Here is a 25266-nt window from a genome sequence, read left to right as displayed (position 1 = left end):
AAGTTGAATGGAGGTGGGGAGAGTTAGTTCCAGGTTTTAAAGAACAAGTGACTCGTGTTCCTTCTGGACATCGGAAGTCACCTGTGTGTTCACGCCTTTCCCAGCAGACCCTGGGAGTTGGAGGCCCCGACTCAATGACTTGTCAGAAGGGAGGCTCCCAGGTTGGAGCGTGTCCCTTGCAAGTCTCCACCTGGACTCTTCCCAACCTGGGTATGTTGAGGCAGAGAAAGCGATGGGCTCAGAGTAGTAGCTCAAGGTGAGTTGGGGTGCAGGCAGGGCAGGTGTCAGTGACCATGGGTCAGGTATATCGGCCTCAGTGGGCAGCACGCAGATTCTCGCCTAGGTTGAGTTGTGACAGGCTTGTTCCCCGGGTGACGGCGAGCACAGTGGTGAGCAGTCCTGTGTCCTGTCGTGTGCTGGGAGGAGCTGGCAACTCTTTTTTTTTTTTCCTTTAAATTTACTTTAATTGCATTTGAATATATTCATATTTTATTACGTGTCTATAGAAATTTAACACTCAAGTGTGTGCAATAGCCTTCTGTGGCAGAGGGCACACACTATACACAAATATCACACACTAAGATACAGTACCACATTTGACAAGACGGTTTTTTGATTCAGTCAAACTAGGCTAGACAAAGCAGCAAACTCAGAGTGAATGATTTCCATTTTAGAATGCAAGTGAACGTAACATTTTGTGAATGTTACAAATAACAGGCAGACTTCCCCAAACTCAGACTTTTCCCCAAAGACTATACATAGACAGGTTCACGATATAGAAACCTATACTTTACTGCCATTGGGGGTTTTGTTTTAACACAGCATACATTACAGACACGCCATACAGTGCAATTTTGTATAAGAAGTGAGTAATAGTGCACGAGCTGGCAACTCTTAACCAGCTGTTTGCTGAGGTGCTCTTAGAGCACCACCCAAACCCAGTTGAGCTGAGACATCTTCTTAATGTCTCGTGGACACTATGCAGTAAGATCCAAAGACCATGCTACTTAAATCTACCCTGTCAGCACTCGAGGATCAGCTCTTTTGCTGTGTTGCTGGAGGAGTCTGTTGGTGGAGTGGTTGCACCTGGACTGCTGACCAGGTCTGCAGCAGAGACTCCGGGCAGGTCTAGTCTGCCTCCTGGGGTCGCTGGGAGTCCACAGCCACTCGATGATGCCAGGTTGGTTTTGAGAGCTGCACTGCTCTAGTGGGTGCCTGTGATTTGAGCAAGACGGAATAGTGTTACTCGCCTTACTGACAAGCCAATCCAATTTCTCAGAGAGCCCAGTGAGGATAGTTAGTGCAAGTAGCAAACAAAAAAACAAAACATTTAAACAACATAGCGAAGCCAAACCACACCCGACAGGGCAGTTTTTTAAAACTTAATCACTGTCGTTTTGGTGAGACTAGTAGCAGCTTTCTGTTTTAGTTTCAGTTTTTACTGCGAGCTGCTGCAAATCCGGTTAGGAAATTGACCAATAATTAAAAAAAATCAGCCTTCTTCAAAGACATGCATAATACTGCTCGCCCTTATCGATTTAGCTATAATAAAATATTAATAGGTATTGCTAAGATGCCTGGAGTTTATTCTTGCCCTTTTTAAAAAACAGCTTTATTGAAGTGTAATTTGCATGCCACCCAACTGACTTCCTGGTGGTTAGTGAACCTTTCAGAATTGTGCACGAATGGTCATCGCGACCATCTTTTATTCCTGCCACTCACAGAAGCCAGTCAGCCCCACTGTCCCCTAAGTCTGCTTTTGGTTTCTGTAAGCTTACCCTTTTCTGGATATTTTATCTACATGATTCATATAACATTGGTCTTTGTGATTGGATCGCTTCACTTAGCCTAGTATTTTCAGGTTCATTCATGCTGTGGCTTCCTCCCCCTCCTTATTGTCAAATAATATTCCATTGTATGGTTCATCTGTGATATATACTGTGTGGGGGGTCATCTGTCCATTGGGTGGTTTCTACCATTTGGTTATTATGAAGTGTGTTACTATGAACAGTCATGTCTAGCTATCTCTGAGGACATGGATTTTTGTAAAAAAATTTTTTTATTGGGGGCTCTTATAATAATCCATACATCAATTGTGTTGTCATCATTTTTAAAACTTTTTATTTGAGCCCTTGGTATCAGTCGCGGCCCCCTCCCCCCAACCCTTGATAAATTACAAATTATTTTCATATCTTACACCATCCACTATCTACCTTCACCCACATTTCTGTTGTTTGTCCCCCTGGGGTGGGGAAGGGGGTCTATACGTCGATCATTGTGATTTGTTCTCCATTTCTCCCCCTTATTCCCTCCCGTTCCCCCTCCCCTCATGGTATCACTACTCTCATTACTATTCCTGAGGGTTTATCTGTCTTGGATTCTGTGTGTCCAGAGCTCTTTTTTTTAAAAAAAAATTATTTTATTGGGGCTCGTATAACTCTTGTACCAGTCAGTCAGTGTATATGCTCCGATCTACTGTATTTGTAAAGTAGAACCGGGGTCATGATGGTGGCAGGGCGGAAGCCTTAAAGAACTAGAGGAAAGTTGTATGTCTTGTCGGTGCTATGCTGCATCCTGGCTGACTCGTCCCTTCCTTGTGACTCTTCTGTGAGGGGAGGTCCAATTGTCTACAGATGGGCTTTGGCCTCTTATGACACCCCCCCCCTTTCACATCAAAATGGTTGTTTGTTTGGGGGTCTTCTGATACCTGATCCCAAGGACGTGGAATTTTTGTTTTTATTGGTAGATATATGAGAGGAATTTCTGGCTCATGTAGATTTAAATTTCAAGAAATTGCGAAGCTGTAACTGGCAGTCCTTTTGGTCGTAGCCATTCTGTGCGTGTGCAGTAATACTTCTCGTCAGGTTGGTGTGCATTTCCCACATCGCTGGAGACGTTGACATCATTTCTTGTACTTGCTATTTGCAGATCTTTGTTAGTAACATATCTTTTCCTATCTTGGGCCCATTTTAAAGTGAGTTTTCTTATTATTGATTGAGTGTTCGGCATTCTGCATATATTTTGGAGGTAAGTCCCCCATCAGTATGTAGATCGTTTCCTCCAGTCTGTGTTTGGCTTATTCAGTGCTTTGGATGTGTCTTTAAAGGCAACGGTTTGTCTCCAGAATCTGAACTCTGTTCCCTGGTGGGTCTGTGTTTCAGTCCTTGTGGATGCCACCCTCGCTGGTTGGCTGTGGTCTTGTGCGCAGCTTTGAAGTCAGGGTGGGGGGGGGCCTGTTTGGCTCTTTTTCAAGATTGTCGGGTATTCTGGGCCTTCTCAGCATCCATTTAAATTTTAGAATCCAGTTGTCAGTTTTGCGCAAACAGAAACAAAACAGCAGAAACATTCACTGGGCTGTCAACAGGAAGTAGCTCTGATTCTCTCGATGCCAAAGGAAGTATTGCCAGTGTGACGGTGTAGACTCTTCAGTCCATGAGCAGCGTGTGGTGTTTGCCTGGTTTACCATTAAAAATCAGTCTGTGTCCCTGGCATAGCGTCCCCTTCTGGGTGGCTAGATTTGGGTACACGCTTATCTGTTCTCAGTGAGCTGGGCAACTTCAGGGGTTGGCCTTGGTGGGGGTGACTATTAATGTAGATGTGTGCCTTAATCCAGTGGTTGCTGCAGACGAGCCACTGTCCCCGCCATGAAATGAGTTGGGGGAGCATCCAACTTAAAACTCACCTATCATGTCCACTCTGATGAGTTTCTCACTGGGACTTTCAAGTGGCATATTCGATGTGGGGGCTAAACCAGGCAAAGACTTCACAGCATTATAGGTACTGTTTTTTCAACATTCAGCATTGTGATCAAAACCCTGGGTCACCTGGCTAGGGACCTTTCCTCTAGGCTAGGCAGAGCTCTGTGGTGCTACAAACTGATGCAGTCTGCTCAGGCCCCCGCTCTCAGACTTGCATGGTCTTTCAGACAGTGAACCACAATCGTGAGTTTCAAGATTTCTGGTTTTGGTGTAGAGAAGAAAAAGTATTTGGATAGCGGGGGTTAAATTGGGCAGAAATTCTTGTAGTTGCCCGTTTGGGGTGCGTGCGTGCGTGCTTTGTGTCTCCACCGGACCATCAGATGGTTCTCAGAAATGGTTTCCTTTCTGGGGAGACCGTGTGGCCTTGCCCTTGCCGCGCGCGCGGGCCTGCTTACCGTTGTGCATTGGTCCAGGACGGGGGCTGGCTCTGATTGCAGGCACTCCCAGAAGGTTCGTTTTGTAGACCAGTGTTCCTCCCGACGGACTGCCTGCCTCACTGTTGTGGGAACTCGCTGGCTGCAGGTGAACCCAATCCTGGTTGAGTACGGGTGGCTCGCTAGTGAACGGGAGCATTTTTCATTTTGAAATAATATTACAAGCCAGATAAAATTGATCACATTTTTTAATATGAATTACTTAAAGACCTTATTATGTTCACGGTCAGACCTGTAAATGTACTGCTTACTCAAGCTTGTTGACATGCTTCCTTTTCAGGTTTTACACACGCTGGAAAGATTGGGAGTCATGGTATTCCCAGAGCTTTGGTTTACATTTCTCCCTGAGGGAAGAACAGTGGCAAGAAGACTGGGCCTTCATACTCTCTCTTGCCAGTCAGGTAAGAGTGCTGCAGGGGGAGGAAGTGAGGCGCCTGCTGGAAGCCATTTCCCATGCTACCCTGGATCAGTCTTGGGGGCAGAGCACCTGCCCTGGCACCAGGTGGCTTGGGTTGCAGTCCGGACTGCTGTTGGTCAGTGGTGTGCCTGCCGCCAGGCTTTGCTCGGCAGCAGCAGGAGAGGGTGCAGACCCATCTCCTCTCCAGAGTACCTTTCCGGAAGGTGGTCCAGCTCTCTGCTACCTGCCCCCAGGCTAGTGCCTGGCTGTGCCTGAGTGGGGCAAATTGTCCAATCACTAGAGCAGCCGGCACCAAGTGGCCTAGGCAGAGAAGCTGCAAGCCGCTTGCTGCGGCACAGCGTGCTGTGAAGGGGGGACTGGTGGTCAGCCAGCGCCTAGCACTCGCGGTCGTGGTGGCCTCCCCATTTCCTGCTTAGACTCTGACCTCACCATCTTTGGTTTTGTGAAATACATTCACAAACATGTGACCCAGCCAGCCCACCCTTTTCTCCTGGCCCATAATGAGGAAGGGTCACCGGTCCGAGGCCCCGTAGTTGTCCCTTTGATGGCAGGGCAGGGCCCGCGGTGGCTAGTGCACGCGGACAGTCTTTGGCGTTGTGGAATTCTCGAGTTCAGAGACTGGTTCAGTGGGTATGAAACGCAAAGCGCATCTTCAGTCTCAGAAAGCACTGTTGCTGGCAGTCCGTTCAGCCAGACGGTGGCCAGCGAGCCCTGTGCTGAGAAGCTGGTTAAACGGCCATCTTGAGATGCTGATCTCGTCTGTGGCTGCCGGGCTGGGAGCGCGCCGTGGGAGGTGCCTGGGTTTCTGATGCTAACCTGGGGCTTCCTTGGGTGTGGGCGTGGTTCTCCTGAAGACGACGGTTGGTTTTCACCCGTGGGTCTGGGAGCTAAGTGTCTTTTCATTGTGCTCTGTGCAGCCTGGCGCCAGTTTGGAGCAGACACACATTTTTGTACTTGCGCATATTCTTAGACGACCAATCATAGTGTATGGAGTAAAATATTATAAGAGTTTCCGGGGCGAAACCTTAGGATATACTCGGTTTCAAGGTAAGTCATGGTATCCCTCATGGGTTTTGGGGGTTTCTGGTTTTGTGTGTCTGAGGTCCCCCTGGGGGCAGGGCCTGCTGGGCACTCTGCTGACCTGCCCTCTCTGTCCAGGTGTGTATTTGCCTCTGCTGTGGGAACAGAGTTTCTGTTGGAAAAGTCCGATCGCTCTGGGCTACACAAGGGGCCACTTCTCTGCTTTGGTTGCCATGGAGAATGACGGCTATGGCAGCCGGGGTGCCGGTGCTAACCTGAACACGGACGACGATATCACGATCACGTTTCTGCCTCTGGTGGACAGCGAGCGGAAGCTGCTCCACGTGCACTTCCTCTCTGCTCAGGAGGTAAGCCGAGTGCCCTGCCACCCACGCCGTCAGTCGCTCCTCTGTCTACCTACTGGCCAGGCTGACTGCCAGTCAGACCTTGTCAGAAGTGCTGTGGGTAAGGATTGGAGCTCAAGTCTCTGCCCTTGAGAGGTGGGCGGACCCTCCCTGGAGGGCCTCGCTGAGGAAGGTGACTGGAACCAGAGATTCCAAGAACAGGAAGTTGTGCAGTCTTGGGACCAGTGCGTGCAGAGGGTCTACAAGCCAGTGCGGCATACAGGGGTGGGTGGGCAGAGGCAGGCTACAAGATTAGTGGTGGCGGCAGGCCACTGGAAAGGCTATGAGAAGCTGTGGCCTTCCCTCTGGGCAAGCTGGGAGCCTCTGGGACTAGAGGTGGCACGAGCAAGATCCAGGTCAGAGCCATATGGGCCAGCTGTTGGCCATGGTGCTTCTTGGCAGCCTTTTCAAATGGCTGTCCCTGGATGCATGCTCTCTGGCAGACTTAGTCAGGGTTGACAAGAGGGCAGCTGTGGACGGCGGTGGTGTGGCCTTTGGGCCACTGCTGGTCCAACTGTCGTTTTCAGTCAGTGGTCTCTTTCCAGCCTCCCGGAGTGTGCTGTAAGCCGTCTTTCTCCCCTTCTTCTCCTCCTCCCCCTCCCAAAGCTAGGTAACGAGGAACAGCGTGAAAAGCTGCTCAGGCAGTGGCTGGACTGCTGTGTGACTGAGGGCGGGGTCCTTGTGGCCATGCAGAAAGGCTCCCGCCGGCGCAGCCACCCCCTGGTCACCCAGATGGTGGAGAAGTGGCTCGACCGCTACCGACAGATCCGGCCGTGCACGTCCCTGTCTGATGGTGAGGAGGACGAGGACGACGAGGACGAGTGAACTCAAGGCCAGAAGGCACCGGGCAGACCGTGACTCCCCACACTAGTGTGGTGCTCCCAGCAGGGTGCCAGGGGTTAGGTGGGAGCCAGGCCCGCCAGCTCTGCTGGCATGTACTCCCCGCCCCCCTCTCCACACATACACCCCGGGAGGTGGTCGTGGAGGACTGGCAGACTATAGTTTGTACAAAACTAATTTTATTCAGACAGACTGCCCCCTTTGAATTGTACATCTGTCTATAAATGTGATGCATGTGGCTGTGTAAGGAGTTGTGTACTAGGAACGTGTGCCAGCATCCTCAACCCCCTGGGCCCCTCCCCCATGCATGGGCACTCACAGAGCACAGGGTAGATGAGGCTTTGTTCCTGATATGGTCTCCCCAGCAAAGCCCAGCCACCCACCTGCATTTCCCTTTGACCTACCCTGCGCACAAGCCTCGCTAGAGCTTGCCCTAGACATGCGACCTTTTCCGTATAAATTATCCACAGTAAAACGTAAAAAATAAACAAGGCTTTATTTTAATTTAGTTCCTGTTGTGCCCAATAAAAATCAAATCTTTAAGGAACAAACTGCAAGAAAGCAAAGAAATTTTGTGTGACTTCAGTCACTACCCTAGTTTTGAAAAAAAAAAAAAAATTAAAAAAAATTACTATGGCATCTTTTAAAGTTTATAGTATTCAGATATTTGTCTGGACGGGTGGCCTACATTGACGGCACGTCCTCCCTCCCGACTGTTGGTGGCGATTCCTCGGATGCCGCTGCGGGTGCCCTGGGGAGCAGGCCTGCCTGCACCGGCTGGAAACCGATGCTCCCAGATGGACTTGCCCGATGTCGCCTCCACCTGAGCTGGTGGAGGGCTGTGCGGAGGACCCACCAAGGAGAGGCTTCCCACCTCAGCCAGTGTGCGTGAGGCTCCTCAGTTGGGTGTGCCTGTTGGTTCATGGTGGCCGCCCTCACTAAAGGTCAGTTCTATGTGGACGTCATTTTAACAGAGTACTATTTGACCACTGAGTGAAAACGTCAAACTTCAGGACACAGATACTTCACACACTTGATGTGGCAAGGAATTTGGAAAGATCCCAGATAGTTACCAGTTATATTCTTCCTCCCCTTGCTGAGAAGGCTGTGGAAACCTTTAAATATCTGCTGCTTGTTTTCCCTCATTTCTGCTTGGATGGCATTGAAATGTGTGCTTCATTTGATGCTGGAATACTAAAACTAGAAACCCATCCCTGGTGTCTTTAGTGGTTCTTGCCCCCGAACACCTGGTGACAGGTGGTCCTGGGAGCATGGGGCCTGCTGCTGCACTTGGATGCGGCACATGTGCTCCGCTCTGCCCGGTAAGTTTGGGAGGAGGGGCTCATGTCAGCAAACACTGCCTTCCCTCCCCATGGAAGCGGCTAGAGGGCAGTGTTGATGGTGAAGCCGCTTGCCTTGGGTCCAAGTGGCCTGGTCAGTCTCCTTCCTCTGATTTGAGACCCTGTCTCGGCTTGTCTCAAGCTTGACAAGGAGCCACGTTCCTTACTGTGGGAAAGCAAGCGATGTGGGGCCCTGGCTTCCTGAGCCCGCACCTGGCAGGGCTGGGTGGGCACATTCGAGTTGTTGGCCACAGCCACTGGTTCAGACAATGGAAGTGATGTTGAAGCTCCTGAGGCACCAAGTCGCTGCCACTGCTGTGCCGGCATGAGCTCATGCGGTGGGCCATATCGCGGCATGCATTCTGGAACGCACGGGCTTCTTTGGAGGGGTGTCGGCTGGTTAGTCTGCGCTTAGCTTCCCAAGGTGGCCACTGACTGGAGCAGAGCAGAGCGCAGGCGTGACTCCTGGGTGACATACAGGCGTGCCCTCTATGGTGTGAAGGTGCTCTGGTCACTTGTCCACACGTTTCTAAGCAGGCAACCATGAACTGTTGCCCCTTGAGGTGCTAGGTGGCCAACAATGGGCCCCCCTCCCCTTTTCCCATGGCTCTTCTGCTGTTGATTGTTGTGGGGACAAGGCCTGCTGGCCTGTGTGGTTTTCCTGGAAGAGTGATGAACTGGACGGTGGGCAGTATGCTCACGGCAGCTCCTAAGCTCCTGACCTGACAGGAGCGAGTGCTGAACCCTTCCTTGTAAAGACAACACTGGGGCCGCTCCCAGTTGGGGACCTCCCTCCCTCCTTGCAGTAACGCCCAACAGGTGGTTTTGCTCCTGGGCAATACAATAAAAACAGAACCCTTTCCTGACTTCAGTTCTAACCGCTCCCCTCCCGGGCCAGCGGCAAGGGAAACGGACTCACAGCCGGGCCAGGGGCAAGGGAAACGGACTCACAGCCGGGCCCCCGCAGGCCGGCCGCCTCGAAGCTGCAGAATCGGCTGGTGACTGGAAACCCAGCTGCCCTTGAACATCTCCAAACTCTGTTTTATTACTTTTTATTGAAAACTGCACTGAACGCTAAATGTTCACCTTTACAATAAACAAATACAGGAACAGGAACACACACTAAAACAAAACATACTTCAGATAGCCATTATTCTGTTTGGGACAGCTTTAAAGTTTTTCTTTTGTCACAAAAACAGGAATGTACCTATACACAGGCTCAAAATAGGCCATCTTTCCAACAAAAAGGCGATGTGTCACAGACTATGAATATAACACGTAGCTAGTTGATACAAATCTAAGAGGATTTGTTAAAATCAGTCACATCTAGTAACACATCTGTTCTTGTATAAAATATCACGTGAAGAAAAGAAGATTTTATCAATGTCTAAAAAAGTGGGTTTGTTCATAGACAATCTGACAAGTGACCATAAAAAGGGTTTCCTGAGACATAAGGAAATGCAACAGTACTCTTGGACCCGCTCTGTCCAAGACTTTCCATCCATAAAATAGCCGAGGATCTGAAACTGAGAAAATAGATTTGAGTACAAACAGCTTGTGAAACTTAATACTTTTTTTTCTTTTTCTCTTTTTTTGCATCATTGGGGGTGGGTTTGCTGAGCTGGTGCCCACTCAGTCTGCAGTTCAGGGGCGGGGACCCTTGTGAATGGGCGCCTGTGCTGTCTTCCGTCCTTGGGCACAGTCGTGACAGGCAAGCCGTGACCGCCCCGGTGTGACCACGTGGTCATCCTATCAGCAAAAGGGAGCCGCAGGGGACCAGAGTCATGGTGGGGTTGGGTGGGTTTTTCCTTTTGGGGAAACTCCTGATGTAACATTCGAGAGCCAGGTGCTCTGGACCACTTGTGCCCCAGGGGCTGAAAAGGGAAAGGCTCTACTCTGTCCTTGTGACTGGATGTACAGATGAGACGGTGAGCACACGAGCACAGAAGCTGGGTGGTCGGTCATGGCGCCCGCCCGGGTCTCCGCTTGCCTCGCGGTCAGTGCGGTGGTGGCAGCCGCAGCTGGGGTGTTATCCAGAGTCATGTCAGAAGATGCCCGTCCTTGGCTCATCCTGCGCACTGCTTGGTCCCAGGTGTAGCTGCGCAACGCTGGCCTCTGCTATTGCTCGTTGGGGTGCTCCCTATTGTCCCCATGTTTTGTGGGCTGGTTGGGAGAAGGAGCCTGGGAGGGGTGTGCCACCGTGGGGAGGTTGTGGGTGACGGGGATGCCCCCGGGGACGATGCCTTCCATAGCTGCAGGAAGTCCTCCCGGGGCCACGCCCACGATGCCCGGTGGGTACCTGCCAAGCACAGACCAACTGGTCAGCCGCACCCTCTGCCGAGGTTTCTGCCGCCTTCCCCCACCAGGCACTCAGGAACGTGTGTACCTGATCCTCACAAAAGGAAGCTCACACCAATCCAAACCACAGCCTAGCACGCACACCCTTGGGTCTGAGCGGCAGAGTGGAGGGGGATGGGTGGGGGTTTCCAAGGTGGTAACTCGCTCCAGCCCCCCTCCCTGTGGGGTACCGCATCAGCTGAGGCCAGAGCCAACCAGATGTTGTCCCCATTCATCCTGCACAATGTCAGGCGGGTCAGGAATCCCACCTGCATTGCAACCCTCTGAGCGCAGAGGGAGAGGCTTCTAAAATTCATAGGAACATTCCATTTCTTTGGATCTCATTTCCCATGACTTGTAAGCCTCCTTGTGCCAGGGCCCTGCAGGGTGGGGGTGTGCAGAGCTGAAGTCCTGAAAGGGCAAGAGGGGCTCCCACTGGGTAGGCCTGGCAGCCGGCTGAGTGAGACCTGTCTGTCCCTTGGGGCTCCAGTGGTGAGTAAGAGGCTCAGCAGCCAACTTGAGAGGTGCACAGTTCACAGCCTGGGACCCAGATATGGAGGGGGCTTCCTCAGTGATGAGTGACAGCCCTTGGGGAGTATGCACGGCTGTTTGCCATTGTCCCCATCTCCCGGGATGGTGCTGTCCCCCTCCTGTCGCGATGCGTGCAGGGGGTGCTGCCAGCACAGTGGATTTGATTTCTAGGCTGCATGCTTACGTGTAGGGGTTCTGCCCATGTCTGCCCCACCCCACAAACTGTTTTTGGTCCCATGGCTTGCCCCAAATACATTCAATCCAGAACCAGGCTTTGTACTGAAAATCCTAATTAAAGAAAGTAGAAGACCTTGTGTGCCCGGAGGGCAGCCCCACCACCCCTTTCATTAGGAGCATCTGTCTCCTCATTGCAGCTCTGGGCCCTAGGAGAGCTGAGGACGACCCGGGGGTCCCCCGACCCCGGAGGGCCCTCCAGTTCCTCTTCTCACCGGTATGTGGCACCGTTGAGCTCCGGATGAATTGCTTGCTGATCGATGACTGACCATGGAGCAGCTGTGACAAAGAATTCCTTGTTCACACAGTTCCTTAGGCTTTCTGGGATGCGACCTGCAATAAGACCACCACCGTCAGCCCTTGGTCATGGGACGGGGCGTTCTCAGTAATGTCTGACTGAAGCCTCCGGGTCTACGGCATGACTTCCCCACTGTCCCCCCACCTTGTTACAAATGTTTGTATGACAGCCCAGGGTCAAGTACAGGAATCTACTTCACAGCCTGCCCACCCCAGCCACCGCATCTCAAGCTCACTGCCATGCAAAGGGCTGCTTTCCCCTAGGGGACTCGTGCACTGAAACAGACCTGACCCCCACTCCCCAGGGGTGCCGCTCACCTGTGATGGCCCGGCGGATCTCCGTGGCAGCGGCCTCCCGCATCTCCAGGGAGGCTTGCTCACTGTACCAGGCCGTGTGGGGTGTGCAGATGAGGTTCGGGGCATCTTTCAACGGGCCCTGGGCAAAGCTAGGAGGTCCAGACCAGAGCCTGTCAGTGACTATCTGAGGTGCATGGGGACCCACACCTCCACAGGGGTGTCCTTTCCCACGGGTTATGGGGACCGGGAGAGTGATCAGTGTGCCAGAAACCGGAAGTCGAATGCTCTGCCCACCTTCCCGCCAAGCAGCACAGGCTGACGTCCCCAGCAGTTAGAGGATGCCTGCCTGCCCACAGAACCCAGCCCTGCCATGGCCAGCAACCCTGCCGGCCTGCCGGCTCGGGGTGCCAAGGAGTATGCCCTAGGTTCCAAGTGGGGGTAGACTCAGGCCCTGGCTGCCCCACACCCACCTGAAAGGCTCTGATTCGTGCACGTCAAGGGCAGCCCCTCGTATCCGTCCTTCCTTGAGGGCTTGGGCTAAGGCTTTCTCGTCCACCAGCCCGCCTCGGGCTGCGTTCACCAGGAAGGCTCCTTGTCTCATCTGTGCGGAGAGAGGAGCCACTTAGATGTGCCGCCACCTCACCCGCAAGTACACCGAACCCATAACTCCGAGACCAGAGCACAGGTGTCCCAGGGTGTGCAGGGGCTGCAGACCAAGGACCACCTCTGCGTAGCCTGGGAGGTGAACATGAGGCCGTCACCTGGGTGAGGTCTGATGTCGGTGGGCTGTGTTCCCCCCACCCCCCATAGCTCGCCTGGCCGTGGTTTGTCTTGGGACCCTGCTCTTGGGCGTGTCCAGAGCAGCTGCCCGTACCGCGCGGTGTCCATGAGCTGGCAGCAGGCCTCTGCGGGGCGGGCCGGACCTGGCGGTTACCTGCTTGATGGTGAAGTCGTTGATGAGGTGGTGGTTATGCTCATTGAGGTTACAATGTAGGGACACGCAGTCGCTCTGGTACAGCAGGTCCTGCAGCGTGTAGATCCGCTGCACGCCCAGGGACCGCTCAATGCCGTCCTGCAAGTAGGGGTCGTAAAAGATGACGCTGAAGCCGAAGGCCTTGGCTCGAACAGCGACCGCCTGCCCCGTGCGACCTGTGGAGACAGAGGATTCTGGTGAGGCCTGTGTCCCTCCCCGCCCCCACAGCGCTGAGACCACTGGGCTGGGGGCTGAAGGGCCACACGAGACCCTGCTGCTGCTGGCTCCTGTACTGGACACAACGGTGGAATCTATTCAACCTTTATTATGGACACGTGGGCACACAGAGCCCTGGTTTCGACACCCCCATCCACCCACAGGCTGAGTAAGCACATTGAGTTGTTCTGTCCAACACCCTTGGTCCTGTGGCCTCGGCTGTTGGGGAGGAGCAGAGCCAGTGTTCAGGGGTGAGTGACCCACCCACTAGTCTCCAGGGTGTTCAAGCTATAGAGGCGCCTTGAGGCCAACAAGCTCCCAGACTCAGGCCCCCCCCCTGGCCTGTGCTGCTGAGGGTCCAGGAAACCGCCTCGCACAAATGGAGACCTCCTGAGAGCTCCCCGCTACCTAACGTAACAAGGTAATGCAGAGAGCCAGTGCCCTGTGGAAGCTGGGGTTTGGCAGCCACTGTGCCTGAAGGACAGCTGCAGGGCAGGGAGGCGCCCTACTCAGCGTGCCACGCTCTCCAAATTCACCATCAGCGGGAAGGAGGTTGTGTGAAGGTTGGCCAGAGACCCACACTTCCTGCTCCCAGGGCGCAGGAGGGCTTGGAGATGAGGCACATCTCAGAGCAAAGCTTAGTAAACGGTGGGAAGTCAAAGTAGTGTGGTGAAAACTCTTGCAAGAGGTGGTTTTCTGAATATGCAGCAACAAAAACTCAGCATCAAATGGGCCCTGAATTGGAGATGCTTCCGGCAGTGATGGCCTGCTGCTGGCAAGCTTCTTGGGCAATGGGGGGTCTCGAGTGGAGAGTCTAAGCCGGGTTCCGAGCCAGCAGGGGGCGCTGTTTCTATCCCCCAGTGTGGTCCGCACACTGGAAAACCAGCAACCCAGGGCCCATCGGAGCTGCCCAGTATCAGTGATGCACACTACATTAAACACAAAGCCCCGAGGAGGAGGAAACGTTAGTAAGGGTGCCCCGTGGTATACCAGGGTGCTCAGGCACCACACAGGGAAGACAGGCCCTTCCACAAGAGACCGTGCACCCACCTTGCTCAAGCTCTGTGCTTCTCAACCTTCCTAATGCCATGACCTCTCATACAGTTCCTCATCTGGTGGGGACCCCCAACCATCAAATTATTTTCGTTGCTACTTCATCACTGTCATTTTGCTACTTTGATGACCCAAAGGGGTCTCAACCCACAGGTTGAGAACTGCTGGTCTAGCACATGCCCTTATCTCCTGGGTAGGTGACCCTCCCAAAGTCCCTGTCCTGACTCTCATGGCCTATCAGTGAGCCAAGGGGGTATTCCTGCACTGGACAGCCTTTGGACAGCTAGCTCCACAGTGGGGCTGGTCACCAACCTCGTTTTATCCAGGCTGGCAGGGCCAGGCAGTGTCCTTCCCTGTCCTACCTGGGGGTGCTGTGAGCGTTGGCCCTGGTGGGCCTGGAGACCAGACCCAGGGCTCAAGGCCCCACTACTGCCATCTCACCGGCCTGAGTCCCGATGGAGAAACCAGCTCAGAGAGCTGGCTGGTGGTCACTGATACCCGCTGAGGCCCAGGAGCCCTGAGACCAGGCTACTTCCCCCCCAGTTTGCACCCCTACTTCTTTCTCTGCCACACCCACCTGAGGATACTCTCGGCCTCCTTTCTAAACCACTGCCCTGGCCTGGCCAATCCCTGCTTGGAAGCCCCCTCAGTGAAGTCTGGGCATCCTGACATTGTGGGGCTCGCTGGGGGCCAAGCCCTGCCCCGTTTAGCTTGGAACATACCCCGTGTTGGGCTAAGCGGGCCACAACCCTACAGGAGGTCGTGTGACGCAGGGGCTGGGGCAGAGGGAACACATACCGAAGCCGATGAGGCCCAGTGTCTCCCCTCGGATTCGGGCCGCGCCTGAGGCCACCTCCCGGATCTGCTCCACGCTCTGGACCCGTGTGCCCTCGCGCAGTGCCTGGTACAGCCACGTGTTCCGTCGGTAGAGGTTGAGGATGTGGCAGAGGGTGGAGTCGGCTGTCTCCTCCACTGCGGCCGAAGGGATGTTGCAGACGGCGATGCCTGCAGACAGCGTGCAGGAGGCTGCTGTGAGGGGTTGCACTCGGGGAGGGGCAGCGAGGCCTGGGCCCGCCTCCCTGCACCACCTGGCCTCCAAGTCCTGCTCCCAACCCCCAGGGGGCATTCCCAGCCAGGGCTGCACTGCGTTCCAGGGTGATCCTGTGCACGTCCTGGAGGCACCGCTGTGTCTCGCGGTGGGGCCAGCATTGGGCAGTTTTTAGCAGAGTTCTCCTATGAACAGGGAAGAAAGGCCTGGCCGCAGGCGGCTGAGGCACGAATGGGCTGGAGCAGCCATGGCTAGGTCTGCGGTCCAGATGGGACACCAGTGGGACCACTCTTGTCACTCTGATGGAGGTGGCCTCTGCTGCAGAGCCAGCCTGGCTGCTATCTGGGGTACTGCAAGGCCCGGACAGTGGGGACAGTGTTGGACCCTGGAGGAGCAAGGCCACTGGCCCACACGATAGGCATCACATGGACCCACCCGTGGGGGGTGGGAAGGAGCTGCAGGGAGGGAGACTGAGTCAGGCTGCAGCTCAGCTTCCAACAGCCCCGGCTCCCATGCAGGAGGGAGAGGTGGTGTCCAGACATGCTGCAGAAGGAGCCTGGCTGAAATGACGGTTAGGGATGTTGCCAGGGACAGTCCTGCCAAGACAGTACCAGGCAGGACCTTCTTCACCGTCCCGTCCAGACGGGGTCCAGAGCGACTCTTCAGATCCCCCGTCTTTGCACCCAGCTCTTCAGTGGCGGGTGCAGTAGAACCTGGCTGTGGACACCCAGGCCCTGTCCACTGCCACGTATCCCAGACTGCCCTGCTGCAGGAAAGGCACACCGGCCTGTGGGCCACTCTGCATTCATGAGGGACACTGAAGACATGGTTGGCAAGTCCCCCAAAGATGCCCCCTCTTCAAACAGGCCGTTTCCAGCCCTGCCTGTGCTCAGCACCTACCCCGAGTGGACCAGCTCCCCGCCCCTGCAGCCCTCACCCACCCAGCTCGCCGGCAGCCTTGATGTCCACGTTGTCGTAGCCGCTGCCTATCCGCACGATGACGCGTAAGGCCTTGAACTTCTCCAGGTCTTCTCTGGTCAGGGTGATGGTGTGGTACATCATGGCGCCGACGGCTTCGTTGAGCACCTGCGGGCACAGACCATGCGTCAGAGCAGCAGCCCCTGCCCGGTCCTGGGGCTTTGCTGGGAATTGCGGGAACGGGGAGTGTGCTTGCATGTGGCTGACTGTGCCTGTGACTCTGTGCGTCTGGGTCTGCGTCTGTGTGCACGTGCCCACCTTCTCGTGGATCTCCTGTGTGGCCTGGGCATCACAGAAGGCCACGGTGGCGAGGTCCTTCAGGATGGGCATCTCCACGGTGCAGTCCCGGCCGTCCAGCAGTGCCACCAGGGGCCGGGGGTGCAGGGGGCCGTTCATGATCTGGGGGCGGATACCTGCGGGGGTTGGGGAGAGATTACAACACATGCCCGTGATTGATGGGTCCCAAACACCCTGGGCTGCAGCAATTTCGGTGAAGGCCCACCCATGCTCCAGGGGCACCTGGCCTCATTTGCCAAGTCACTGCTGTCCAGGGTGGTCTACACGAGGGGGCAGGGGCTGCCACCTCTTGAATGCCACCCCTTGACTTGCAAGGGAGAACAGGGCGACTGTGGCTCCCTTTCCCAAAAAGATTGGCCCTGGCCTCCATCAGTGACCACCTTGCTTACTGCCCACGAGTGACACTCCACGTGGACCATGCAGGGACGTCTTCCTGCAGGGAATGTGTTACCAATAGGCCAGCTGGCATAGACAGTCCCCACCGTTCTGCACCACAGGGGTAGTAGACACCAGGCACCAAATGGATGGGCAGCACCGTCAGCCCCGGGGGCAAGGGCGGGGGTACGTGTTGAGGACTTTGGAGATATCTAGAAGTTACTGGCAACCTCAGCAGCACAGCCTCTCAGAATCTGCCCCTCGCATCCACACGCCAGGCCTTCCTCATGAGACTCCTCCTGACCACGTGACCATGGCTCATGGCCTCTAGGAAGACCCCGGCCACGGTTTGCCCAACAGTGAGCGCACAGCCGGGGGTGTGCGCAGTGAGCATCTGTGGCCGCTCAGCTCCCCGAGCCAGGCAGGGTCCTCCCTGTACCCAAAGGTTCACCCCAGCTCAGGTTGCAGCAGTGGGGCAGGGGAGCCCCCCATTGGCTGTCCCCTGGGAGGAACCCCATGATCAGCTGCAGGGTGACCCCGAGGCAGCAGGGATGCCCCAGACCCAGGAGCAGGTGGCAGCTCCCAGTGGCATCTGCCTGTGTGGCCTGCACCTCACAGCCCAGGGCTCACCTAGGACCCATGACTCCCAGTACGTTCCAGATTTTCCCCACATGGCCAGGACCCTGCACAGCCCACTGGGGCTCCTGGAGCATGTGGGGCTTGGTAAACCACAGTCAGTGAGATGCTGGGAAGGGAAGCTTCCAGTCCCCTGCACACGGCTGATTCTCTTCTCCTGGGCCCCAGGACACCGAGGGGCCTGGGCAGGGCTGCTGCTCGGCCCTTGGAGACTCCACAGCACAGCTGCATCAGGTCAGGACAACCGTCTCTGTGTCGGCCTCAGACGAATGGCCGTCCTGCACGCAGCCCCAGCCTGGGGCCCTGCAGCTGCTCCATCTGGGCTGGGAGGCGAAGTCACCGACACCCTGGTCTGAGCGCCTCCGGCCCCCCGCGCTGGGCTCCGCTGCCGCCTCCCGAGACTTGGGACCAGAGTGCCCCAGGCCCCAGGGGAGGCCTGCATGGGCCACTTGCTGGCGGAGAATTATGAGGGGCAGCTGCTCCTAGCTGTTTCTGGACAAGTTGAGGCACAGAGTTAGCTAAAGAGCAAAGGTGACACGAATCCACAGGCCTGTTGATCCCAGAGGGACACCCCTCTCCTGATGTCTGCACTGGACCCCATCTAGAGGGAGCAGGGACATGTGAGGCTGGCACCTCAGCTGGAAATCCAGGCGCTCCACCTGTTCTGACCCCCAAGGGTCCTTCCCACTGCAGCCTCCTCACCCGCCTGCGGGCTGCCTTGCTGGGGTCGGTCAAGACCCTCCTGCCCTCGACCCCATAGCGAACCCCACAGGGCAGCAGAGTTCAGTTATGCCTGAAAAGGTGGCCTGACACTTCAGCTCCGAACTTCCAGTGCTCATTAAAAAGCAACTCCACAGCCCAGCAGCCCTGGCCTCTGGAGGCATCCAGGCACCTGAGAGAAAAACCACGAGATGTCAGTCCTCGGCAGTGGTGTCTGGTCCCTGTTACCGGGGCAACAAACTCCAGGTTGCCTAGCGATCTCCTCCGTGCTGTTCTCTCTGGTGGAACCCCACCTGTGCCCCCCTCCTGCAGGCTGGGCCTGTAGGCGTCCTGGGAGTTCGCAGTGAGGCCCCATGTGTGGGCTTCCAGACTTGAATCCTTGAATGCAAGGTGGGGCAGGCGAGCTGCTGCTGGGGGGAAGCTCCCAGGAGAGCCAGCTGGGTGTCCAATACGATGGGAATCCCATGGGGCTGTGAGCCCCCTGCCCCTGCCCCCGCCCCCCAGGCAGACCAGGACCCGCTTCTCTAAACAAAGAGGCCACTGGCAACTTGCTCCCGGTGGGAACATGTCAGCCTGCGTCCCTGGGAGCCAGTCAGCTCAGACCCCCTTGCAGACCTCCGTGGCCACCGGCAGTCAGATCCTGATTCCCCGTGAGCCTGGGAAACGAGCGGAACCCTGCCTGGTCCCGCCTCACCTCCACAACTGCTCGGTTTCAGCCCGTTTTGCAGCCACTATGTCAATCCCCCTCAATGAGGGGCTTCTTCTAGCCGCCCTCCCTCTACTTTACCAAGTATGCTGTCCCTTGACAACACGTGGCAGTGTGCCGAATCCTTGCAGCGCCCCTTTCAAGGAGCATCCGGACTGCACCAGTCCAGCAGTCGGAGGCAGGCAGTATTTCCCGCAGACACCGTGATTCACAGGCATTAGTTCTCCAGCCTGCCTGCCTTCCCCCCCTCTGCGCATCCACGCACGGACAAGGCTGTGGGAACACCCCTGCCCTCCAGGGGGCACCTCTGCTCAGGGCGACACAGCCCATCAGTTGTGTTGACTGGGGCGTCCACAGGTGGTGGTGACGGAAGCTGGCAAGCTCTGACACGTGTCACTTAGCGGCCAGTGGGGACTTCCTTGTCCCCTTCACATCGAGGGGCAACTCCAACCGAGGGCTGTCGTCTTCGACCCTCATCGGTTCAGTGCTCTTGGCCAGTGAGCAAGGCGGTGTCCCCTGACGACAGCCCCGATGTCCCGTTTTGACTGGGGGCCAGCCTCCCGATGACTCGCTCAGGATTCAGGTGAAATTAAGAATGGCCAAAGGGTCCAACCATGACACGCAGCTCTCCTGGTTTTACACCGTGTGGCATTCCTAGGCTGCCTCTGTGTCTCTGTGCAGGAGCAGAGTGGTGTTCTGGGCACCCACTCCTCGCCGTGCTACCTGTGATTTGCTAAGATACAGTCGAATGCCTGTGCGTCTCCAGTCACCCATGGGTAATCTGCTTTCTGGTCTTTTCGACGCTGGCCAGCCAGCCCTCATTCCACAGCCCTTCCCAGCCCTGGACCGGGAAGTTGTGACGAGGGCCAAACTCGGGGCCAGTGTGTGGCTGGCTGTGTGCTTCAGCGGATCCTCCGTGCCCACGTGCGAGTGACTCACTGTGGACACCTCGCACATGGCTGCCCCTTGGGGTTCAGCCCGACTGAGTCCCTCATTGGCTCTGTCTGCACGCTCCATTGCATTGTGGGAGCTCGTCCTTCTACACCAGCAAACCCAGGAGCCAGGCTCGGCAGAGGCCCGGGCTTTTGCAGAGAGCAGATGACCGTGTGTGGCATTTCAGGGAGACCAGAGGGGCCGCGCGGGTGGGCTGGGGGAAGGAGCCAGAAGAGGCCGGGGGAGCAGGATGAGGCTGGGTTCCATGACCACACGAACCAAAAAGCTAGGCACTTCCACCGTAAGGTTCAAGTTGAAAGAAGAAATGCCAGACACGGTCCTTGGGGTTGTCTCGGGGTTGTCCGTGGGCCATGTGGCCAGCCTCCTCAGTGTCCCGACCAGTTTGGGTGCTGAAGCGTGAGCCTGTCCTAGTGCTCCTCAGGCATAGGGGGGTCCTCAGTCCCCGAGCAGTTCTGGGATCCAGGCTACTGGCTCCTGTCAGGAGTGCCACAGGCCGTGCAGCTTGTCCCCACCCTGCCTGCGCTGGTCCAGGTTCTGGGGCGCCCCTAGGCCATCCAGTTTGTGATAGTAACAGATTCAAGGTGCTAAAAACTCAAGACTGTGAAGCAAGTTCTCCTCATGACAAAGCCGTGGCTCTTAAGACGTGGACGGGGGACGCCAGAGCTGATGGACACTCGTGATGGGGAACTGCGCTCCAGCCTTCAGAGTTCACATCTGAGGTGCCCTGTGGCTTAGACAGAGGGAGGAAGATGTACAGGCCCGACAGAACGCAGACACCACCCCTTTTCTGGTCTGTGCTCACAGCAGACATCACTAGTGGATCCCGGCACACGCTCAAGCCAGCACTCTTGGTCTGAGTCCTTTTGGCCCCATCAGAGCACACTCAGCTGAGCAAGATGGGCCAGCAGGTCTGGATTCTAGCTCTCCCCAAGGAACCCCTGGCCCTGTGGACATGTAAGAACTGTGTCCGTGTCTCCCAGCCAGGCCACACTACGCCGAGGGGCCTGGTCTCAGCACCCTGAGGAACTCTCGAAGGGCGATTTTCCAGGCGACACCGGCGCACGGTGAAGCATGGGAACCCTCCGTGCTCAGCTGACACCAGAAGGAAAAGCGTGCCTGGAGCTCCCCAGAGGGGTCCCGGGTCTGGGCACCACCTCAGCGGCGGTGGCAGGGCTCTGGCGTCACCAATAGACACACATCTTCAGGAGGTGGCCCTACAAGCACTAGTCCTCGTCCTGGGAGCTCAGGCCACGTTGTTGATAAGGCAGCGGCCGTGGGGACAGATGGGCAGGGGTGCATGTGTGAATGAGGCAGACAGACATGCAGACGGCCACGGGAGCAGAAGTACACCACGCCACAGACTCGTGGGAACCACAGCACTGGGCACCTACTTGTGTCACATCAGCAGGACCAGCATGGGTGTCCCTGGAGCGGGTTCTGGGAGTGATACAGTGAGGCTGTTAGCAGACACCATGCCCAGCAGGGAGCCGGACAGAGAAGAGGGACAGGCCATCGTAGTTGGAGCCAGGTGCCACCCAGGCCAGCCACTCACCTCTGCACCTCCCTTCCCACTGAGCCCCCGAGCTGGCTCTCTTCCTATCAGACACCTGTGTGAGGGGCGTGAACTCCAACCGAGACCCTCAACCGCTGCTCCGCCAACTGATGACCCTTGGGATGTTGCCAAAGGCTGGGTCCCTACATAGGTCCTCCCAGGACACAGCAGGCTCCCTCCCGCAGTGGACTGGAGCCTGCCCCAGGGCCTCTCCAGTCCAGCTCTGTGAGGTCACTGGTCACAATGCCAGGGGCTCAGGGCCCTGCCTGTGTCTCCACAGGTGCTGCCTGGAGTCCCCAAGATTCTCAACTGAAGGGTCCAGTTCCCACAGTCCTGGGTTGGCCTGGAATCTGCTAGAAAGATGACCAAAGCCCCCACTACGCCACGGCCCCCTGCCGAGTGACACCTGCCTTCCACCTGCCAGCTCAGAGGCCTGGGCCACGTGCCCTGCTCGGCCACACGCCAGGCCACATAAGTGACAGAGGACGGTGTGAACTCATGTGGTTGGCACCTCTCCTGCGCGCCCTGCGCCTGCAAAAGTTCTCTGTCTGTGGACCACGGGGCCCTTCTCCAGGACGACGGAGGAAACCCAGTTTGGGCTGACTAGGTGGGGAACAGTCACCCCCTTTCACTGCCTCTGCCGCACGTGGCAGGGACACGAAAGGCCGATTGTCCCGGGAAAGGGGCTTGTTTAGATTTTCACTCACACCCGACAGTGAGGGCCCAGCACGGCTCCTGAGGGCAGAGCCCCCGTGCGCTGGCCTGCTTCCTAGGCACACGCGCGACAGACGGGCAGGGTGCTTGCTCAGCAGTCACCCTGTCCTTCCACGGGCTTTCAACTGCGCTCGGAGCAAACCAGGCCCTGCAGCTCCTGCAGCAGCTCCTCAGAGAAGTGTCCACGTGCTCCCCCCCCACCCCCACGGGCCACCCCTGCACATGGGTGACAGATCAGAGGAGACCACAACTCTCGGCTCCCTCTGCAGTCACAAAACAGAACCCCCGGCCCACAACCGCTCTCCAGAGCAGCCTGCCCCCAGAGCCCCGGCCGGAACTGTCCACACACCCCTTCTGGCCTCTGAGACCTCGGGGGGATGGAGCTGCCCCCGCCCAGCCTTAGGGACTTCCGTGAAGGGGACACAGCCAACAACGGTGCCCAAGGCAACAGCAGATGGGGGTGTTTGGGGAAGAAAGGTTGCCAGAGCGCGTGCCCACGACCAGCAGCGTGCCCAGTGGGGTGAGAACACGACAGCTTCACTCCAACAGGAGGGCGCTGAGCTAGCCCGCAGGGGCGCAGGCCCCATCCCCTCCCTCCACTGCTCTCTGCACGAGGGCTCATGGCTGGCTGGGAGCTGGGCCTCGGACTGACAGGCAGGATGCTGGATCTTTCTGGGCTTCAGGCGGCGCCGGGAGGATGGGAGAGCCTGCGTCACCTTCCCTGGGGATGTGGGTGGGCAGGGTGAGGCTAAGTGGTAGATGCCATGCCCACCCTGAGGGAGATCCAGCTCCCATGCCTGGTCAGCGCATCTCATGTGCAGCCACCACCCGCGCGTGCCTGTGCAGGCTGAAGTGCGTCTGTGACGCGCGGAACACACTAAGAATCGGAAAGAAGGGCTGGCGATCTATCAGCCGGCGAAACCCTGTGGGACACAGCAGTCCCACTGACCACCGAAGCACAGAGATGGCTGTGACCTGTTTCACTGTGCTTGGGTCAAGTACAGTGGCACGCACGGCCATCCATTAGGTCTCAGCCGGGGCTCCCGGACCCCTCCCCTCACTGGCTGAGTCCGCACACTGGGCTTGGGCCCTGCTTGGCCCTCTGACTCTTCTGCTGCCCTCTGAGCCCTCAAACTCCTGAGCAGTGCCCACCCTTTGGCAGACATATAGAGGCGTTCGCACGGTTGACCCCAGGCGTTTCCCTGGGTAAGCTGGCAGCGGCTACCGGTCCCCACTGCCGCCCCATCCTCCAGGAGCGGGGACAGTGCCCGAGATCTTTTGTTTTTCCTTCACATGCAAGCATCTTGGAAGTCCTTCACCCAGGTCTGCCTCGGAAAGGGTCAAACACACCCACTAACAGCACACACTTCTGTCGCTGCTCTCTAAAGGGGGCTAGTGGGTCGCGCGCCATGTGAAGGTGTTCTCGCTCTTTCAGCGTAAAACCAACCACGTCAAGTACACGCACACCTGACAAGGGCCTGAGCCCCGAGCTCGCGTTAGGATTTCTGCCTTGTGTGACCTTGAGGGGCAAGGGATTGGCTTGGAACACCTGGCTGTCTACCTCCATACCACCGCCCATCACGCGCACTTAAACGGCGAGAGACCTGTGTAAGCTGTGTCTGTGTGAGAGAGCTCAACTCCATAGCCACACGCAGGTCAACCCCTACCTCAAGCCACACACAAAACAGGCCTGGGTGAAGGGACCGGATGCTTGGTCAAACCATGGACCAGACTCTTCAGGACCAAAGCCACCATTTTCCAAGTTGGCAAGAAGGCCAGGACCCTCCTCCACCCCGAATCTGATTTCCAATGCTGCTCCTGTTCCTCTTGGAGAACGGCAGGCAAACAGAAGCAGAGGATTCAACACGCCGAGGACTGTGACCCCATAGTCACGTCCCTACAGAGCACACACACCACACCCCTCCCAGGGCTCAGCCTGCATGCAGGCCGAGGAAAGGGACGAGGGGAGCTGTGGGCAGCTGGGCGGCAGGGCTACTCAAGAGGGATGGGGGTTTGGATGCTATGGAGGGCAGTGTGATCGAGATGGGCACAGCCTGCGTGGGTCTGCTGGAGAGCCCATGTAGTGGCTGGGCACACAGGATGTCGGGAGGCGGCCAGCATGCCGTCCGCTGCCAGCAACCTCTGACTTGCTGGGAGCTGGCCAACACGCAGCCCCCAGCCCTGAGACTGGACCCACAACTCGGGTTCCCAACCCATCAAAGGCCGCCAGCGCAGAAGGGGCAGTGCTGGGGAGACAGCCCAAGCGGTGCAAACACAAACCGAACGCGTGAGACACACGCTGCATCGCAAGCCTCACCCCCACCCCCACCCCCACCCCCCGGAGAGCTGCCCGGCACCCTCACCGCAGTCCAAGTCCATGAAACCAAGATTCGTGGTGTTGCCTGAGCTGCACACGCCTGGCGCGGCCACCTTGGGAGGAGGCCCTTTCTCCAGGCTGGGGGTCACCGTGCGTGTGGCTCCAGCTCTCATTTTGGGTTGGGGACTTTTATTTATCGTAAACATTACCTTTTTGAAGGAAAACAATTCAGGCCCTACAAGTCCAGTCCCAGGGTGTGTAGAGTAAGGGGGGGTGGGGGGTGGGGTGGGGAGGAAGATTCCGGAGCACTGCCATAGAGACATCACCTAGCTTCGCCAAAGGCTGGTTCTAACAGATCCTCATCTGGCGGCTTGGTTCTAAGGACCCACCTTCCGTATAAGCCAGGGAGGCCCTGCGCGCCCACCCTTGCTGCCTCCCCCCTCCCCCCACGTCCACACGAGCACTGGGTGGAAGCGTGGACCCAAGGGCACATTGCTGACGGAGAAACGGATCTGCTGGCAGCCGCCCGACTCCACAGATGTCGCCGTCACTGGCTGGCTGCCACGCAGAAAATAAAAATCTCCTTGGGTTTGCAAAAGTGTTAACAATCACACGGCACCCAACTCCCTCAATCATACCCCCTCTTTATCTCACGCCCAAGAACACTGGGGCTTCTAGGAGCCAGTGAAAAATAAATGGGGGGGGGGGTGTTTGAGTGCAAAACAGAAAAAAGCCAAACAAGGTGACCTCACAGGTCCTCCTCCAGCCGACCTTTCCCTGACTTCCACGGGGAGAGAATCTCTGTGATTATGACCAA

At 56.7% G+C, this 25266-nt stretch overlaps 2 protein-coding genes across 5 annotated transcripts in view; one reads left to right on the top strand and one right to left on the bottom strand.

Annotated features, from left to right (window-relative positions):
- ZRANB1 (zinc finger RANBP2-type containing 1) overlaps positions 1–8085 on the top strand; it is a 51775-nt gene extending 43690 nt beyond the window's left edge. For both annotated transcript variants that reach the window (XM_004700880.2, XM_045291235.1), the window contains exons 7-10: positions 4473–4593; positions 5528–5657; positions 5769–5998; positions 6641–8085. In XM_004700880.2, coding sequence (XP_004700937.1) covers positions 4473–4593; positions 5528–5657; positions 5769–5998; positions 6641–6859 — 700 coding nt within the window. In that variant the 3' untranslated portion in view covers positions 6860–8085. The remainder of the gene's footprint in view (positions 1–4472; positions 4594–5527; positions 5658–5768; positions 5999–6640) is intronic.
- Positions 8086–9250: 1165 nt separating this feature from the next.
- The window catches only part of CTBP2 (C-terminal binding protein 2), a 116988-nt gene continuing 100972 nt past the window's right edge, over positions 9251–25266 (bottom strand). For all 3 annotated transcript variants that reach the window (XM_045291234.1, XM_004700879.2, XM_004700878.2), the window contains 8 exons: positions 16437–16591; positions 16142–16286; positions 14951–15157; positions 12845–13059; positions 12381–12511; positions 11932–12059; positions 11532–11649; positions 9251–10513 (listed from right to left, as the gene is read on the bottom strand). In XM_045291234.1, coding sequence (XP_045147169.1) covers positions 10333–10513; positions 11532–11649; positions 11932–12059; positions 12381–12511; positions 12845–13059; positions 14951–15157; positions 16142–16286; positions 16437–16591 — 1280 coding nt within the window. In that variant the 3' untranslated portion in view covers positions 9251–10332. The remainder of the gene's footprint in view (positions 10514–11531; positions 11650–11931; positions 12060–12380; positions 12512–12844; positions 13060–14950; positions 15158–16141; positions 16287–16436; positions 16592–25266) is intronic.

The sequence above is a fragment of the Echinops telfairi genome, unplaced genomic scaffold, assembly GCF_000313985.2.
Source record: "Echinops telfairi isolate 266 unplaced genomic scaffold, ASM31398v2 ScPeMD7_70;HRSCAF=299, whole genome shotgun sequence".
NCBI classification, from domain to species: domain Eukaryota; kingdom Metazoa; phylum Chordata; class Mammalia; order Afrosoricida; family Tenrecidae; genus Echinops; species Echinops telfairi.
Note: the sequence above shows the minus strand (reverse complement) of the source record. Positions and strands in the feature narration are given on the sequence as shown.